This window comes from Alligator mississippiensis, chromosome 1 (assembly GCF_030867095.1).
Source record: "Alligator mississippiensis isolate rAllMis1 chromosome 1, rAllMis1, whole genome shotgun sequence".
Lineage (NCBI taxonomy): Eukaryota > Metazoa > Chordata > Crocodylia > Alligatoridae > Alligator > Alligator mississippiensis.
This window is the reverse complement of record NC_081824.1, coordinates 443,138,997-443,157,997: the sequence shown is the minus strand read 5'-3', so window position 1 is coordinate 443,157,997 and position 19,001 is coordinate 443,138,997. Positions and strand designations below refer to the sequence as shown.

At 42.7% G+C, this 19,001-nt stretch overlaps 1 protein-coding gene across 6 annotated transcripts in view; it reads left to right on the top strand.

The window, feature by feature from the left end:
- The window catches only part of ARHGAP42 (Rho GTPase activating protein 42), a 338,856-nt gene that overhangs the window by 58,516 nt on the left and 261,339 nt on the right, over positions 1-19,001 (top strand). For 5 of the 6 annotated variants that reach the window (XM_006274137.4, XM_019482040.2, XM_019482039.2 and 2 more), the window contains exon 2: positions 7,731-7,826. The exons of the other annotated variant lie outside the window; for it this stretch is intronic. In XM_006274137.4, coding sequence (XP_006274199.1) covers positions 7,731-7,826 — 96 coding nt within the window. The remainder of the gene's footprint in view (positions 1-7,730; positions 7,827-19,001) is intronic. 6 annotated transcript variants of the gene reach the window in all.

Below are 19,001 nucleotides of genomic sequence, written 5' to 3'. Positions count from 1 at the left end.
AGAGAACTCACCAGGAGGAGGAGACTTCGTGCTGTGTGAAGATCTCTAAGCGCTGTGGATCCTTACGGACCCAACGCATTTCTTAAGAAGGCAACAGAGGTCTAAACAGCCTCTGGCCTCTCCCCATCGCCGAGTGCAATCCTAGACGTATCCCTTTCCTGTATACTAAAGATTCGAACCCACGGAGCTTTAACAACTCCGGGGCCAGAGAGCTGAACCGAACCCACGGAGCTTCAACAACTCCGTGGGAAAGAAATTACCGAACCCGTGGAGCCTTAACAACTCCGGGGCCAAAGAACCGAATTTGTCGTAGTCCTCCAACAAGGATTTAAGCGGAGCTGCACCTGGAAACTGTCCAGCCTACACCGTGACCATCTTGGGTGTAAGTAAATAATCTTTAAATCAACCATTATGCCTCCGTGACTAATTCTAGCTCGCCCCCGGTCTTCTCTGGCCCCGCGTGCCCGGGCTGCTGGCCACAGCCCACGTGCGCAAAGACGGGCCCGGCTCGCCCCCGGCCCACACAATATGTGTGTGTGTGTGTGTGTGTGTGTGTGTGTGTGATTATCATTTACTAGAATAGCAACTATCTCCTCCAGTCATCTGAATTATGTGTTTGAAGTTGAGAGTTCTGTAACATATGCTACATATGCTAGCATTGTAATTTTAATTCAGCCTTATGAATGTGGTTAGTATTAATTCCCAAATTTCAATGAAAGAAGTAGCCCCCTTTTCTTAAACGTTCAAACCCTGTCCAAAAAGCAGTGACAATCTCAAAACAGATAGAATTTATTCCTTATTTATAGAAGTATCCTGTACTGCAGGGATATTAAACATCCCATATCCCAAGCTATGGGTCCAGCTCACCAAAGAGCCCTGTAGCTTGGATCTGATCCAAGGCATGGGGTGAGTTTGAAGAAGGGCACTTTTTATCCAAAAGCTGGTCCAACAGTGCTCTAAACTTTGTGTTTGGGCCAATAAAAGATACCGCAAAACATCCTTACCTCTTATGTATTTCTTGGACCAATAACACTTGAAAAAAAGGCACATCTGAAAAATATCAAAATTTATCTAAAGAATGGGACTTTGCTCTCATGAAACAAATATTGATGAGACTCCAGGCACTTGATGTATGTAGATAAATTTGAAAATACCACTGGATCTTTAAGGTCAGGTACAGAAGTTATAGCATGGTAAGTGTTCAGAAAGTGCTCTACAGCCATAACTGAACAGACAATTGGGGTGCATAGAGTGCCGTGAAAATGGTGGAACCCGCTTCAAGATATCCCTGGATGGATGTGGTATCAGACTTCAAAGTTGTAGGTTAGAGTGCCAGTAATGAACATCTGTACCACATCTCATGGTAGGTCGCATTCTCCTGAAATCCCATGGAGCATTGTGGCACCCCGCTTACCTCCTGCCTGGGCAGCCTGTGGCACACTCCCACCACACACATGCAGATGGCAGGATCCCAGCCCTGGCCAGTGTGCTCAGCTTCCTTGCACTGCTGCTTCTGCTGCTGCTGCACCCGTCTGGATACTGGTTGGCCCTCCCGCTCCAGTGGCTCCTCCTCATCTTGCCCCTGCTGGGCTGTTTGTGGCAGCAGGTAGCATGCAGAAGTGGTGATGGTCATGGAGATGCACTCCAGGCACCTCATTGGCCGGCCAGATGGAAGGGAACCTGTAGCCGGAGGCTCCTGCCCCAGAGCATGGGGTTCCAGATCCAGCTCCTGGCCACCTTCCACCCACTCGGCCACTGAGCATGATGAGCAGCCACCTGCAGGCAGCTGAGTGGGTGGAAGGCAGCTGGGAGCTGAAGTGGGAGCCCCATGTACAGGAGCAGGAGCTTCCCAGGTGGGTGTGGGTGGAAGTATGCCAGGAGTTGCTCACAGGGCCAGCTGTGGGCCAGATGAGGGGGTGTGAACTGCATATGCACTGCACTGCCCAGGTGAGCTCTGTTACGCCAGCACTCTGGTCTTCCCCCCCCACCCCACTAGCTGGCTTCCAGGACCTAGCATGTGGGCAGCACCCCCAATACATGCACACACCCATCCCCCCCCTCACCTCTCCCACCACCCCTCCACACCTCCAACACACAACAACACACAATATACAAGAGTAAGACTTTATTTTGAGCTATTATATAATCATCTCTATATACACTACTAAAAAAAAAAAATCACAAATATATTTTTTGAAATAAAAATAAAATGTTGTAGTAGAAGTGTGATTTTTAGTATATGGTGTGTTTTTTTTAATCTGTAATGGGTTAAAATGATATTTTCTGAAAGATTTTGTGTGCCGCCCTCGACAGCTCACCAAAACTCATTAAGTGGCCTGCCAGCCGTAATTCATAGATTCATAGATTCATAGATGTTAGGGTTGGAAGGGACCTCAATAGATCATCAAGTCCGACCCCCTGCATAAGCAGGAAAGAGTGCTGGGTCTAGATGACCCCAGCTAGATACTCGTCTAACCTCCTCTTGAAGACCCCCAGGGTAGGGGAGAGCACCACCTCCCTTGGGAGCCCGTTCCAGACCTTGGCCACTCGAACTGTGAAGAAGTTCTTCCTAATGTCTAGTCTAAATCTGCTCTCTGCTAGCAAGTGGCCATTGTTTCTTGTAACCCCCGGGGGCGCCTTGGTGAATAAATCCTCACCTATTCCCTTCTGTGCCCCCGTGATGAACTTATAGGCAGCCACAAGGTCGCCTCTCAACCTTCTCTTGCGGAGGCTGAAAAGGTCCAGTTTCTCTAGTCTCTCCTCGTAGGGCTTGGTCTGCAGGCCCTTGACCATACGAGTTGCCCTTCTCTGTACCCTCTCCAGTTTATCCGCATCCTTCTTGAAGTGTGGCACCCAGAATTGCACGCAGTACTCCAACTGCGGTCTGACCAACGCCCTATAGAGGGGAAGTATCACCTCCCTGGACCTATTTGTCATGCATCTGCTGATGCACGATAAAGTGCCATTGGCTTTTCTGATGGCTTCGTCACACTGCCGGCTCATGTTCATCTTGGAGTCCACTAGGACTCCAAGATCCCTTTCCACCTCTGTGCCACCCAGCAGGTCATTCCCTAGGCTGTAGGTGTGCTGGACATTTTTCAATTGCCCACACCTGGGTTAGGGTCTGTCTTATATCACTCTGATCTAATGCTGGAGAGTGCAGGGGATAGTGTGTGCAAGTTGCGCAGCCTGTTATGAGTCTCTGTGTAGGGCTCCAGCTCCAAATCCCTGCTGCCTTCCAACTCAGCTGTCCAGAGGTAGAGCCTCATGTGCTGGGCAGGAGCCGCCTGGCTGCAACTTCCCCTCCCGACCCAGAGTACCACAGTGGGGCCAGGAGGAGGAGGAGCCGAGAAGTACCCAAGCAGCTACAGCTGTACTGGGAGCAGCCCTGTTGGGAAGCTGTGTGCGCTAGCTAGGGTAGGATGGGTGGGTGTGGGCAGGAGCACAGTGCTGGCTGCTGTAGGCAAGGCTTGGCCTCATGCAGAGCACTGTAGGGGCAGCTGCGGGCCTGATCAAATCAATTTTTGGATGCCTCCCATGGGTCGGATCTGGCCCACAAGCCATATTTTTCCCTCCTCTGAGCCAAAGTGTGTTCTGCTTCCTTCATACCTAAGTGGGATACTTAGAGTAAAGCTCAAAAGATAGAACCCTTCTGCTGCTGGCTTCCTGAATGCCTGTATGTAGCCTAAGTGCTTAAATATCTTTGAAAATTTAGCATTATGTCCCTTAGGATTTTGAATTAGTAGATCTCATCCTTTTAAAAATGTATTTCCTTTTCTAATCTATGAATAAAATGCATCTTTTCTGCTTTTTCAGTACCTAGTCGGTTTCTCAACTTTGCACTAGTCACGTAAAAAATAATCTCCCTGCCCAGTTGCTGATCTAGAACCAGTGCAATTTCTGTATGGCAAAAGCTTTTCTGCAGAACAGAAACTGAAAGTATTTCTGTAGTCAGTATTTCACTTATGTATTAAATTGATTTATTGGTTTAGCAAACCAAATTCAGGCATGATATTCTTTCAGTGCTTTTCTCTCAGGGCTGTGCAGCTGGTGACCTGTAGGCTGCATGTGGCCTGCAACAAGTTAATTTTTGCCTCCAGCCCCCTATCCAGGTGTCACTTCCCCCATTGCTCTAGCTGCAGCAGCAGTCATGGTCTTCAGACTGTAAATGTCTTTTAAAAGGTAAGTTGCTGATAGAAACATCATCTTCTTGAATTTCTAGGAAAGCAATGGCTCTGATCTTTCAGCTTTTTCTTTCCCTTTTGCCTATCCCTTTCTCACAATCATTCATTTTGAATTCAGATCAACTGAGACATTGAAATAACAATTATTGTGTGGCTGTAACTAAATCAGGATTTAGTGTAGCGCAGTGCCCATTTTGTACCTTACTACTAATCTTCTTTTAATTTACATGGGAGTTACCTGTTACCTATGGCTCTGTTGGGGAAAGAAGGGTGGGGGACATTCTACATACCTTTTCCCTCTCTGGTACACCCACACAGCTGGTCACAATTTGGTCCCAAATTTATGTACAGTTCAAGTAGTGAGTTAATGCCCAAGTTAGAGATTTAGTATAATTGTTCTCTTTGCAATGGCAATTGATTGTTACGTACATATGTTATTCATATAGTTGTGTCTTTTTAGAACCTTGTTCCTTTTGGGCCATGTCTCACGTTATACTTAGAATGTGTTAAATGCACTTAAAACATGAGCGACTGTGCCTTCAAGTAGTAAAACACGCTAAGCGTGCTCATATCATAGCAAGGTTATGATTTCTTGTGCGAGGAGTACCAGATCACGTTAAGTAATACATGTTCATCTACCAATGGATTGCTCTATAGAGATCACACGAGCAATTTGTGGTCCTTGCCCAACCATGAAATCAGCCAGAGCTCGCTCTGATGTACCAAGCCTCCAGGCTGAATGAGGAAAGCCACACGTCTGGAGGAAGGATCCTAGATCTTTTACTTGTCAGTCTCCCCCAAGATCAAGTTGAAAGACAGCTGCTTGCAGTGACAGAGGATCCTGGGGTTGGGACCAGCGGTTGGCTGATTGTTGGTCCCTTACCTGGCACTGCACTGGAGCTGGTTCAAGTCTCCTGTGCAGTGTGGGGCCTGGGGCTGACAATCAACAAGCTGACCTCAAACGTGCACATAGTAAACATTACTGTGTGACTGCTCAGCAGACTTTCTAATTTTTAATGCTGCATAGATTAATGCATACTAAGTGTCCCATGTGACAAGGTCTTTAAAAACATTAAGCTTCATAGGAGGTTAGGCTGTTGGTTTGCATGTAACTCTTTTATGGAGGACTTAAAAAGAAGCCAGTAATTTTTCTTGTCCCTTGCTCTTCCATGACCACACTCCCACTGTAATTTGCTCCTACTAGCTACAGTACAGTTGACTCCTAATATTATATAGCAAAGAGTTTAAAAGATGACACCAAAGGGTAATATGATTTAGCTTTCACGCAGATTATTTTTTGCTTCTTCCACTACAGAAGCTCTACTTTCAAGTATACAAAGCAGAACATCTAAGTTGTTAAAATAATACATTACTAATGCTAGATAAATTCCATACACCTAAGAATAAGACACATTCGCTAAGTGTATATTTAACTCTGCCTTTCTTAATAGAAAACATACGTTGCACAGAACATTATGAAGATAGTACAGTAGCTCAAAATATCTGGGGACTACTAGATGAGCCTCTGTTGTTAATAACAGTAATTCAGTTTGTACTCTTGAAGCTACAAATGCCAGTGTGTTATGGCGGAGAGTCAGTCAAAGAAGATGAAGCTGAATTTATAAGAGTAAGATTACGAGACTTCACATCTGGGAAAACTTTCTTAAGTTGCTTATGTTCATTGAAAGGAAACGCAAACAGTGGTGTTTTCTGCTGGAATAATAGTAAAAAAAACCCCTTATAGTTGGACTAAAGGTACAAAAAGATAAAAGTTTCAAGGAAATTGCTTTTCCAAAATTTGGTTTTAAAGAGTATACATACTGGTTGATAATTCTGATTTATTGGCTTGTCTTACTTCATAGCAACTGCAGTTCCCATTTTTTGAAAAATGTTATAAGATCAGGACAGATACTTATTTAAAATTTTTGTAGGTTTTTTTGGGGGGGTGGGGAGGGGGTTAAATTTCAACTGAATTCTCCTAGGAGAGTAAATGACTTGCCATTAGGGACAAATAATATCCAAATGAAAGATTGGTTAGTCTCCAAACTCTTTTCTCCCTTATTTACCAAAAACTACTTTTGCGGATAAACACAATACAGCTATGTATCAGATAACCATGTCATGGAAAAAATAATTATTTTAATCTCTGGATATTCTAAAAGAGTCTTAATTCTTTTTTGGACTGGTGCACAACAATGCTTCAAGTAAAAGCTAATGAATAATGGGAAGTTGAGATAAGGGGTGTCATTTGATTAATTTGATGCCTGATAGCCAGAGGCCAGTAAGAAAGAAGTAGATACAGAGCATGAATAGGGGGCAGCATCCTGGTAGGGCATTGTTTGTTCTTTATTTGTAACTGTCTAAAACTTTGTGCACACTGTTTTCACTGAACATAGTGATATATTCTGTATATTTCAGCCTCAAAATTAACTGATGTATGGAGAAAATTTGAGAGCCCATGCCAATATTATCCATGCATTTATATTCTAGATTTCTTCAGAAGAAGATCTGTTTGCATTTCACATACTATATAATTAGGAGCTCCTTGTAAGCACTTAATAAATGCATGTAATTTTAGAAGTATAAAACTCTCTGGGGCTTTGTAATCAGATTTAAATGTACCAGTGATGCTTTTGGAAAAATGGTCATATAGGTTTTGGCTAATTTCCTGTCCATACTGAAGCTTTTTTTTCTAGGTTTTTCAGATATGAATCTATATTTTCTCCTCATTTTTTAGCTTCTACATTGATACTCCTAATATGTTCCAGAGACTATAGAGAATAAATGTTATGCAGCATTTTGTCTAGACTGACACAACTGTGATTCATCTTGTTTTAATATAGGTGTGCTCACCTTCATGTATTTTTCTGAAAGAATTTTTGAGAGTGTTTTGGTCATCCATATTTATGAATACTTTGTACTAGAACATGTCTACCATTAAAATCAAACTTTTTGCTGTTAAGTTTTAACTTGATTGAAACTGAAGATCTGTGGATGTGACTCAAAAACAATGTTCTTTATCTGTGGGCCTTTTAGTTGAGTGGCAAATGGCTGAAAACATACATATTTCATTTCCTTATTTAAAAAAAATCTGCAGAATATTCTACATTAATTGTATATTCTATAGAGACGGAGGTCTGGAAGAAATATATTAAGATACTACCCTAGTACTGATTGAGTCCAGTTCTGTGGCCCTTATGTACGTATCCTTGCTTGCTTACATTGTGCTGCTGCCAGTGTAAAGCTTCAGACCCCGTATCAATTTCTTCTCTTTAAGGAAGTTAAGAGAACTGATATTTGTTTGTCAGCGTGAATGCAGTTCTCTTTATTGTGCTTGGGATCAGGAATTTAATATATTTTTTTCATTAGCTTTTGGAGCTGTTCTGAATGGTCAGCATTCTGCTTTTATTTTGTGTGAGATTACTTTTCAAAAAGGATACTAGGATTTCTTGTAAATAAAATAGGTATGTAAAATTCTGTACGCTCTTTGATATAGTTATTCCAAATAATTTAACATCTTGTTTGTGTGTTTTTTTTTTATTGTAGATTTATCCATGGCAGTACAAAAATTTTCCCAGTCTCTTCAAGATTTTCAGTTTGAGTGTATTGGAGATGCTGAAACTGATGATGAAATTAGCATTGGTATGTGTGTTCTGCACTTTAGTTGCAATATTTTTTTCTATCATTTTTGTTTTAAAAATGTAAAACATGATATGATTATTATAGCTAGGTATAAGTAAGTAAAATTTTCAGTGTATGCATACTTAGTTGGGAATGTAACAAATGTGTGGAAATCTGCAGTTAGTGAAAACTACTTCTCTTCATGGGATTTTTAAAATATGAAGCCAAATGTGATATGTGTATTACAGCCTGGTTCAGATTTCTTTGGAAGGTGAGATGACTAGTTCTTTTAATTTCTTCTGTTTTTCAAGCCTTGCTAGTTTTGCTTATTTAAACTGATTTTCACTGGGACATTGGAAGGTACCCCACTTCCTAGGAACTAGACTTGAGATTCACAAAAGCAGTGCAAAGAGGGAGTTAGGAAAGATTTACATACTTAAGGCCAGGGACATGATCCTAATCTTGTAGGTACCTCACGGTAAAAAATATAGATTCCTTCATTCTTTCAAGTTCCTTAAATGCCTAATGCTCTGCTTTGTTGTACTCCCAGAACTACAGGACTCTTTTTTTTTTTTGGAGAGGGGAGCAAAGTTGTATCTGGCTCCTTACTCATACCTGGACCTGACTAGTGTCTTCAAAATAGGACTTACACCTAAGTCCTGTACCTAAGTCTCTCAAATCCCAATCTGCTAGGCATGCTCCATGGATGCTTAATTTACTCAGATGCCTATTTTACACAGAAAACATGGCCACTTTTTATTTAGAAATAAAAAAGGAAGATGAAGGGAAGGGACTAGTGACTCCCCGCTCTTGTACAATAAGTCACTTGTTAGAGCACTCACCCCGTATGTAGGGACATGGATTTTAGGATTTTCTCAACTGGAGGTGCTGCAAACTCCCATCACTTTCTAGGAGTCAGCTGTAGCCTTTTTTTTTTTTTTTTTTTTTTTTTTTTTTTTTTTTTTTGAGGTGGTTGGGGTGGGAACAGAGGCATCAACTCTCTGGTTGCAGGTGAGCCACTTTGTCAAAAAAGAATTGATGATTTATTTTTGGGATTAAGGCATTTGCCTTAGGGGAGATATGGATTCTAGTCCTTTATTACAAGGAGATTTATGCTATATCATTGGTTAAACAATTATTGGATAACATGCTTAAATACTCCTTTTGAACCACCTTCAGGTAGAGGAGGGGCTAGAACCCAGGTTTTTTACTGCTGGGGTGATTGTTTTCACTACTGAGTTATATATAAAAGAGAGATGGATTTGTACTGTTCCTCTTCCTGCTTTTGTTTTTTTTTTCTTAAAAAACCCAGTTTTATTTTTGAAGAAATTATTTAGGAGCCTAACTCTCAAAGTGTCCAGTGTTTGGGTGCCTAATTTCCTGAAAAGGTTTCCTGAAATATTTTTTCCATGAACATTTCATGTTGGCTATCTTGGGTGGGTTCCCAAGCAGCACATTTCTGCTTTGAAGTCTCTCTTCACAGTAGAGAAAGTTTAGGTAAGAAACAAGACAAAGGGCTCTCAACTCCACCCCAGGAGCCAGGCTGTGGCACTGACACAATGTGTCAAAGTTGTCTTTAAATTGAACACTAGGTCCCTGTCATTTTTGGTATGCTTGCCATAAAATTTAGGCACTAGGACTATCTAAATAAAGGACAAAACCTTTTAAAATTTAATAGGAAGTGCTTAAAAAAGTGCTTTTCATTAATTTTAAATAAATAACATAAAATCATTGGAAAAACCTGCGTATAAAGGCTAAGTATAGGCATTCAGGCGTGTTAGGGGGAGGTTAAATAAATTTGAAATGGCTGCCTGATATCACATACGTCAGGATGGGAGGGTTAGTGGGGGACTGAGGGTCCGCCAGGGGAAGGGGGGGAGGGGTGACCCCTGAGGGGTAACCCATGGGTGGGGTGGGGCAGGGTGGAGAAGCGTGACCTGTGGGTGGGATGGGCAGGGCAGGGTGGAATAGATGGGGCAGGCCTGCATGCTGAACAGGTCAGAGGAGGGCATTTAGTTCCTAACACAGGGGTTTCACAGCACAGTTCTGTTGTGTTCATTGGCACACTCGTGCTGCGGCACACCCTTTGGGCATCACTGCTGGAAACTAATCAAGGACCAGCCAACTTGCACTTTGGCTTTTAAAATGCCTTTGACAAAGGACCCTCATAACAGGCTATTAAGACCAGAAGTGGTGGCCTGACAGTAAAAGGCTGTCTACAGACAAACCCTTCCACTCCCCAGAGAATGGGAAAGTAGTCAATTTTCAGCATTTGAAATGGTTAGCATTATGTGCCTCTGTCTGTTTTGTTCTGGGACTAGTATTTATTAGTGATTTGACAATTCCTTCTCAGATTGAAGGGAAGAGAGAGTGGAGGTGGTAGGCTGCAAACCACAATCACTGCAATATGCTTATGTGGGTGTCAGGTTACACGGTGAGAATGGATGTATAATAAAGCCACAGGCACTATGTTACTAGCAATTATGATTATGCAACTGTCTCTGGGGCCCAGTCTTGGGATACTGAATCTCGAGGCAGCAACAACCTCCAGTGTTCTTCTGGGAAACTGAGTAATGCTTTTTTAGGATTGCTTTGCTCATCCCAAATGGGAAACAGGCTTTAAAATGTTTCCTAAAAATATCCTGCATCCATGACCTGAACCAGATTTTATAGGCCCTTGTTACTCATCCAGTTGAAAACAAAAACATGAAGGAAGTAGCTGCTTACTGCTTCATGGAACGGTCATATGCTGCTGGACAATTTGGTTTTGCACTCACCTGGAAGGAAGACATGTTTAATTGTTGGAGAGCCAGATCAACACAGAGTAGATATAACTCTAGCCTCAGTAAAACCAGCAACGGGCAGTTGACTCAATCTGGAGAAAGCCGTATTTTCCCACAGTCAACTGCTGTAGAGCTAGAGCTTAGCAGGAAGTGTGGTTGTCTTTCAAAGCTTTTTAAGGATGTTTTGAAAAGTTCCATGATATCAAACAATATAACTGTTTGACCACCGGAGGCGCGTCTAGATGTGCGTGGCCATTTGGTTTCCCGGGGACAAGTAGCAGCGGTGCACTTTGTGCCACAGCTACTTGTCCCCAGGGAACACTTGTACCACGTGTGCTTTGGTGCGTGGCAAGTTACCCTGGGGGAAGTAGGGGAGGCTGGGGCCAGCACTGTGCTGGCCCCAGCAGCTTTACCTGGGGTCTTGTGCTGGCCCCAGCAGCCTTCTGGGGCTGCAGCCATGGCAGCAGCTACAGCGCAGTTCCTAGTGGCCCAGCTCTGCTTTTTAGAAATGCATGCAGCCTGAGTATGCACTGTTTGGTTTTTTTCCCCTGTTTTTTTTTTTTAACCCCTAGATATCCAAGGGTCAAAAAAAACCACGGGGGGGAAAAAAAAAGACTGGAGCGTCACGTGCTCGGGCAGCGTGCCCTTGCAGTGCAGAGAACACGGGACTATGAAGTATATGGTGCTGCAAATGTAATATGAAAGAGAAATGCATTGTTTTTCCTATATAATTAGTAAGTTGCCACGGGTTTCTATTGTAAGATTTTTTTTTTTGCAGTATTCAAGAATGTTTTAGACATTAATATGAGTAGTTGCATTGCATAGAATTTTATATAATATATTAAAAATCTGTATGATTTGAGACATACAACAGCCACTGCAGCAGTGATTCTTACTTGGGATGCCATGAGTTCTTTGTAAAGGTGCTAATGGCAACTGATCCCTGTGTATCCCCTTGCCCTTGAGCCCCCTCAGCATCCTCCGTATTCCATGTGTGCAGCCCAGCAAGTCATCCCTGCTAGTCAGGCATCTCCAGGCCCTGTCTACTTTGGCCCTCAGACTTGAGTTCAGGGGGGATTGCCCTGGGATAACTAAGGACAGAAAATGGCCCACTAGTTCTTGCTTCCCAGCTGGAACCTGGACCAGTGTGTGATGCATCCAGGAGTCACATTAGCATTAAATGTGTACGGGGGCAGGCAGAGCCAGGGAAACAGCCTGAAGCAAAGAATGCTGTGGTCTTATTACAATATTTATATTGTATATAAATATAATGTAATTTAATAATATAATGCAATATTTACAATTGTAATATTCATAATCTGTTTATATTAGTTTTTGAAGTGGGGTGCTGCTAAACTCTGAATCCTTATGGAATCTAAAATAGTTGAGAATCATTGAATTAGGTATGAGGAAGGTATTTATCATTTAAGAAATTATGAATAATTTTCCATTTATAGTGTTTTTTTCATCGTTTCCTTGAAGCATCTGGTACTGATAATTGAGGGGTAGGTCATTGGACTTACCCATAAGTTTGCATCTGGTCTGGAACTTTCCATTTTTTCCTTATAGCTCAATAAGAAAGTATTTCACTTTTGTTTCACAACAGGCAGAATTTTAGAGGGAAATGTCTGCTTAGAAGTCACACCAAGCTGGCAGTTTCTTTCAGATAGTTCCCAGAAATAAAACGTCCTCACCAAGGGCTAAAATCTGCTCCCAGCCAAGCCAGTGGAAAAACTGCAGTTAGTTTGAATTCTTCCTAACTGAGCCCCAGCATACTTATTTTTCATATTGTCATCTCATGATCCGAAATGCTGGCAGGTGGATAGCTAAATATTAAAATGGTTTGAGTCTTGCCATGACTCGTAGTTAGAAGAGCAACCCATACTGCTTTAGTCTGCTGTGTCTGTTTACTGACTCTATCAGTGTTTTTGAAATATCTTTTTAGTACAGTGCAATCTGTAAACTTTGCTGGGAAGTTTAAACCTGAGAATTAATTTTATCTAAAAAAAAATACTGCATGTTATTTATTGTCTCGGCGGAATGTGTCTCTAGAAATACCACAGTACAAGCTTCAATTGTATACTCATGAGTTGAAACAGAAATATAAAACATAGGCAGATTAATCCCATGAGATATTGTGGACGGTAACATCTGCTATCCTTTCATAAATTTTGATATATTTACAAAGCAGAAAAGCAGTTTGGTCTCCGGGGCCACTAAATATTTCCCTGTTTCTATTCTAGTTAACACTTTCTTACCATGATCAGTGGTTGCTTTTATGGATAATTGTAGTTCATTTTTGTAATAGCTCTTCATTTCTTTTATCTGTGTGCTTTCCCCATGCCATCGTTGGCCTTCTATTTATTATTTTTATGCTTGATAAATTTAAATGCATATTCGTATTTGAACTAAAATCTGCAGTACTTGAAAGTTAAATATCCTTTGTCAACTCAATCAATGTTTAATAGATAAAAAAAATCACTTTGAATTACTTTGAAATCAAATGATTTAGTGCAGTCATGGTTTTCATTTTGCTTGAATCTTAAATGTAGTCAGGATGGGCATTTCATTGTTTGGATATTAAGCAGGCATTGAACACTGTTTAGGAAGAACCAGTGAGTTCAAAACGTTTGACAGCTGATTTATTTTACTTGGAGCTTCAAAGAAGGGATTTCTAGCTTCCAAGGGATCCATGGTCTGATGGATTGTCATGTGGATCAAAGCAGCTTATAGGACCAAAAGGTAAACTGACAGGAATCAAAACCTGGTCTATTAGAGCCTGGGTGATATTGTGCACTTTTATAGGATAAGCTTCAATTTTTGATCTCCCTAAAGCAATGACCTAGAATTTACCAACATCTTTACATGACCTTACAAACTTGATGTTTGCTCATCCTCAAAGATAGCTTTGCAAGATGGATTTTACTATCAGTGTCTTCCTCCTTTATGTCTTTGGTAAGAATATTATTACATAGATCTTAAAATTTCCAACCTCATTATATTTTAAAATTTAGTTTCGTTTGTTTAGTACTATTAGGAGGGTTTCCTCTAAAGTCTTTAATGATATTCTGATGTGTGTAAAGATGCCTTGTTATTATGGGTCGATGGCAGTGAGTACATAGTTAAGATTGTGAAAAAATCCCATGGTATATTCATCCTATCTACAGTTCTGAACAAAATTTCTATCTGCCCAAATGACATTATCTACAGATGATAATGTGAAGACTTTCTGAAATCAAGTTGCATGAGCTGCTTTTTGAAAAAGTTTTAAACCACCAATTTTTCAGTCTTCATAGAGACTTCAGATCAGTGATTCTTAACCAAGGTGCTGTGGTGCCTTTGGGTACTATGAGCTTTTTTCAAGAGTGCTGCAGGGTGGCACACCATGTTAGTACTGCTAGGTGTGTCAACATGATTCACAAGAAAAATCCAGAAATTTCAAGTAGGATTCCATAGTATTTAAAAGCATTTTGATCTGCTGTGATGTTTCTGATGTTCTTTGCAACAGAAACATTTCTCTAAAATTTTTCTATAGTCAAAAAATATGTGAAAGTTGAGAGCTGGAATTTTCTGAGTGGTGCCTCCAGTCTGAAAAATTTGAGAATCATTGCTTTTAGGGGTGCATTGATTTAAAGATTTTCTTGGCCAGTGCTGATAGTCAATTATTAACCAAACATATTGGCTGATGCAGATCCAATAACCAATATTTAGTAATAATGCAAGACATTTTAAACTCCCGGAGCACGTATAAAAGTGCCAAGAGGCAGCTGCCTGAGCTGCCCAGCAGGGCTGAGGGGGAAGGTGTGAGCCTTCCTGGCTGCCCTGGGCTGGGTGGTCTCTGGGTCAGGCTCCCCACTCTCCTCCCTCTGCCCAGGGCAGGGCCATGGGACTATTTTAGGCCTGGAGAAACTGGGCCACTCTTCCCCTGCATCCAGGCCCTGGATTCTGGAAGCTGGATTTCAGCAGGGAGAAGGGTACCTTCCCCACCTGGTTTTGCTGTTGCCAGGGGCAAGGCAAGCCTCCATGCCCCGTGGGGGAGATTGAATGGACCCAGCCCTGAGAAGGGCAGGACCCAGCTGGCCTGAGGTTAGGATGACACATGCCCACCTATCGTCCCTGCTTCTCCCTTCCCCTCCACCATGAGCAGAGCTGAGTGGGGCGAGGTTGGATACAGGCTGACTGCTGTGGGTTTGGGGCTTTGTACCGCCTGCCTGCCTGGCAGCAGGGGCACAACTTGCTGACCCCACTGCTGCCATGTGGGCAGAGGGCAAATGGTCAGTGCAGGGCTCTTGAAGGAAAGGCAGCAGAGTGGAGAGCCGCAAGCCCCCAGCGAGCAGCTTGCATCCATTCCATGCACAAATCTGGGGGGCACACCTCTCCCCTGGGAGGTGCACGCAGTGCTGGAGAGCCACCCCCACCTGCCCCCTGGACGAGCCGCCCATGGCTCTGTTCTGCTCTTTGCCCTGACCCTGGGTCTCATTCACTGACCTGGCTGGGCAGCACCCACAGCCCCTGCCTATGCCTCACTCAGTCCCTCCTTCACTGTGGGGGCCTCATATGCCCCCTCCCCCCATGCTCCTTACGTCTCCTACACCCTTTCTCCTCCATAGACTTACCTGTAGGGAGCTACTCTCCACACTGCCCAGCTGTATTCCTGGCCACGTGCATGTGTTCAGCTGAATACATGGATGTAGCGCCTCTTGTGTCTCACTGGAGCCCCAAGCAGGACCCCTTGCAGGCTAGAATGCTGCCCGCCTGCGAGGGGAAACCCACCATTTCCCAAGGGAACCCAGGCATCTGGGGGCCCCAGTCCTATGAGGAAGAGGGAATTCAGGTGTCCAGAGCCCTGGCCAGAAGCCATAATTATCAGTAAGTATTATTGGCTACAATGGCTAAAAAAATCCTGGTGGCAGGAATTTTCGTTAAATTGGTGTAGGATGTAATTATCAATTAGCTAATTTTAAAGCAAGTTTATGCAAATGTTGTATACTGTGACTATAGCATTTATGAAAGTAAAATATTTTAGTGGATTAATATTTGTGAAAATTTCATAGAATAGTGTGGGAAATGTACACTTTCTTGTTTGAAAAAATGTTAACTGGCTTTAATTTTGTGTTTTTACTATTAAATATATTTTTAAAAATTGAGCTGTATATATCTGGTGTTTCTCAAATACCTTTAAATTTTGGCTATATACATCTCTCTTAGGCAGCTAGTAGGGCATATGCATATACAATTAAAATTCAGAATTTTTGGAAATCTAAAAAGTGGAAATGCTAATAACTCTCATATCTTGTTATGGTAAATTTAGTGAAAATGGGTTATTTAGAGAATATACAGTATGGATTTTGTAGAGCTATTATAAGAGTTTTACATGTGTATGCAACCTGTACCTGTCATTTGGGGTCCATGATTTACCCAGGTAGAAAAATAAAGCATTTCAACTGCTCTGACAGGATACTGTGAGGACGTTGTTTCTTCGGGCCCTGGCAGATGTTACATTTATGGCATGGGTAGTATGTTGTTTGTTCCATAAATGGAAACATGCCACAGATTTATGGCATAATATAATAGCAAATGAAAGATACAATTGTTGACAGTTTAAATGAGCATTTTCCTAGACTCCAGGAACATCTTTGTCATTGGTTCATATTGCATCTTAATTGAACATGTGACATGTCCCAGAATAGGGGCTACCCTTAACCAAGGGTAGGCAAAATATGGCGTGTGAGCAGGATCCAACCCACCAAGGGATTTTATCTGGCCCATGGTAAGTCTGTCAGCACTGCCCAGTCCAAGCATGGGGGGCAGCTCAAGCTGTGGCTTATGTAGCTGGACCTCCTGGGTGCAATGTTAGGGCTGGGCAACACAGTAGCTGCACTTGGTTCTTGGCTGCCCCCACAGTGGCAACTTCTTCCAACTGCTACCCACATGTCCCTGCAACAAGCGCCAGTTCTGTGGGGAGCAGATTTCAGCTTTGCCCCAAGTTCTGGCCATACGCTGTCACCACCCAAAGATCCTGCTCCTGACCTTGTCTGCCTGTCCTGCTCTCTGCCCAACAGTCCATGTAGAGCTGATAAGCTCCCTTCCAACAGTTGAGCTCCCTACCATCTGTCAATGTAGAACTGGTGAAAGAGCAGCTAGAGAGGCTGGATACCTGTAAGACAGCAGGACCAGATGAACTCCATCCGAGAGTGCTGAATGAACTAGCCAGTCATCACAAGACTGTGGCCCCCATGGTGAGGGAGCGAGGGACTGTGGCTAGGGCAGGGGCAGGCACTGCCCAGTTGGGGCAGGGCATGGGATGGAGCCGCCAGCGGCTTGTGTGGCAGTGGGGGGTGGCAGCTTTCACCACTACACACACCCCAGAAGGGCATGGGGGGTGGGTGCCCTTGGGTCTGTGTGTGGGCTGCGAGAAGGTTGTCACTGTGGGCTGGAGCTGCGCCGAGCTCTTCCTGGCAGGGGGTTGAGCTGTGACAGTGCTTAGGGCAGGCAGGGGTGGTGCTGGAAGGGGGGCTATGGGGAGGACTTCAGCCACTCCAAAATTTGCCATAGCCCCCTTCTCAGTGCTACCGCCACCTGCTCTGAAGGCAGCCCCGGCCCAGCCCCCTTACTAGGAAGAGCCTGGCACTGCCCTGGCTCGAGTCTGCAATGGCAACTCACTCTTGAGCCACGTGCCGATCTCTGGGCACACACCCCTTATGCCCCCATGAGGTGCACATTGCACCGGGAGCCACCCCTACTTCACCACTTGGATGAGACACTCACAGCTTCCTTAGTCTGCCCCCCCCATGCCCCTTCTCTTCCCCCTACCACTTCCCCCACCACAGACTTACCAGCCCAATGCTGCTTTCCACACTGTGAGGCTGCACTCCTGGTCACCTGTGTGCTGTACTGCAGCTACGCACATGCACGGGGGATTTTTCAGCGACATTATTGGCCACATCAGATAAAAACAGCTGATTGCTGATACTGTCAGTTTTCCTTATATTGGTGCCAATCTGATATGGGACTGATGTATCGGTGCACCTCTATCATATATCAGTTGTGCCATTCTGTTAACTTTGACCAGTTGTATGGGGTTCTTGAGAGTGTATAGGGAATAAGGATAACATTGTGGTTTCTCAGCCAAATTAATAACTGGGACAGGGTAGAATTTCAGATTAGTTTTATTCATAACAAGATGGCATCAGTGATGGTCCAGATGGATGACGTTCTGGCAGCCATGCTAGTGGATGGGTAGTGGTTTGTCAAGATTTGTAGTCCATGTTGAAAAGCTGTAAATTTACTTTGTCCATGGAACTTTATTCTTCAATGGTGATGTGAATTAATATATTTTTTTTACTTTGTATTTTATACCCCAGAACTATTTATATTGTGTTAACTCTCTGGTTCTCTTGTGATGTATCTGTATATTTATCTATGGTTTCTAATGCAAACGAAGCAGAGCTACTATTCATGGAATCAAAACATAAGTTTCAGTCATCCATGGAACATACCTCTGTGTATCCTTTTTGTCTGGAAGAGATATTAGGAATTCTCCAACTCCAAATAGAAGCTGAGGCCTGTTGCCTTTCCCAGGATACCAGTTGTTAGCAGACAGCTTTCAATCCTGAAAGGTATTTATGCTGTGGGGGGAAAAGAAGCTAAGAAACTTTGTTGTTTTTGTTGCTTTCCTGTATTGCCATCTTAAAATCCAATAAATAGTGATACCCCAGTGCATGTATACTCATGTGCAATCTTGCATAATTCTATTTAGTCTTCTAGTCCCTAACTTCTCACACAATTATTTGTGTTTTTTTTAAATGTGTTCACAAAATATAATTTATTAAAAGGTAGGACAGACTAGCACTCTTTCTTACAATTGTTTTCTTTTTAGAAACTTACTTTTTGGTAGTTGAATGAAAAATCTATCTTAGCTGGCATTTGGGAGCCAGGTTAAATGTTTAATAATGTATCTAGATTGGTGAAAGTTTTCTGCAGGACCTGTTTGGCAGTTTGGTATCCAGTGGAGTGATCCTGAATTAATCCACAGTTTATTTCTGTTGTGTTGAACTAATAAAAATGTATTGCACATAGATTATTTATATTAATAAAGGTTGCCAGTGCTTTCTTTTGTTAGGCTCTGTTTGTTGTTACTTGGGCGGAGGGGTGGGGCAGGGGAGGAATTTTAGAGAAGGGCCCAGGCATTGTAGAGAAGGAAGATGTTGTCTGTGAATATATTTTTGACCTCCATGTACATAACCTCATGCCACGGCAATGAACATATTGCAAGCCTTTGTGAATGTTAAAGTTTTTAAATGCTGATATGCAATTTTTTAAATAAAATTATTTTTTTCTTTCAATATATATTCAGATATTGTATAACAGGGCAGCATTTATAAGTCCAAATATTTTACTTTGCAAATTGTTG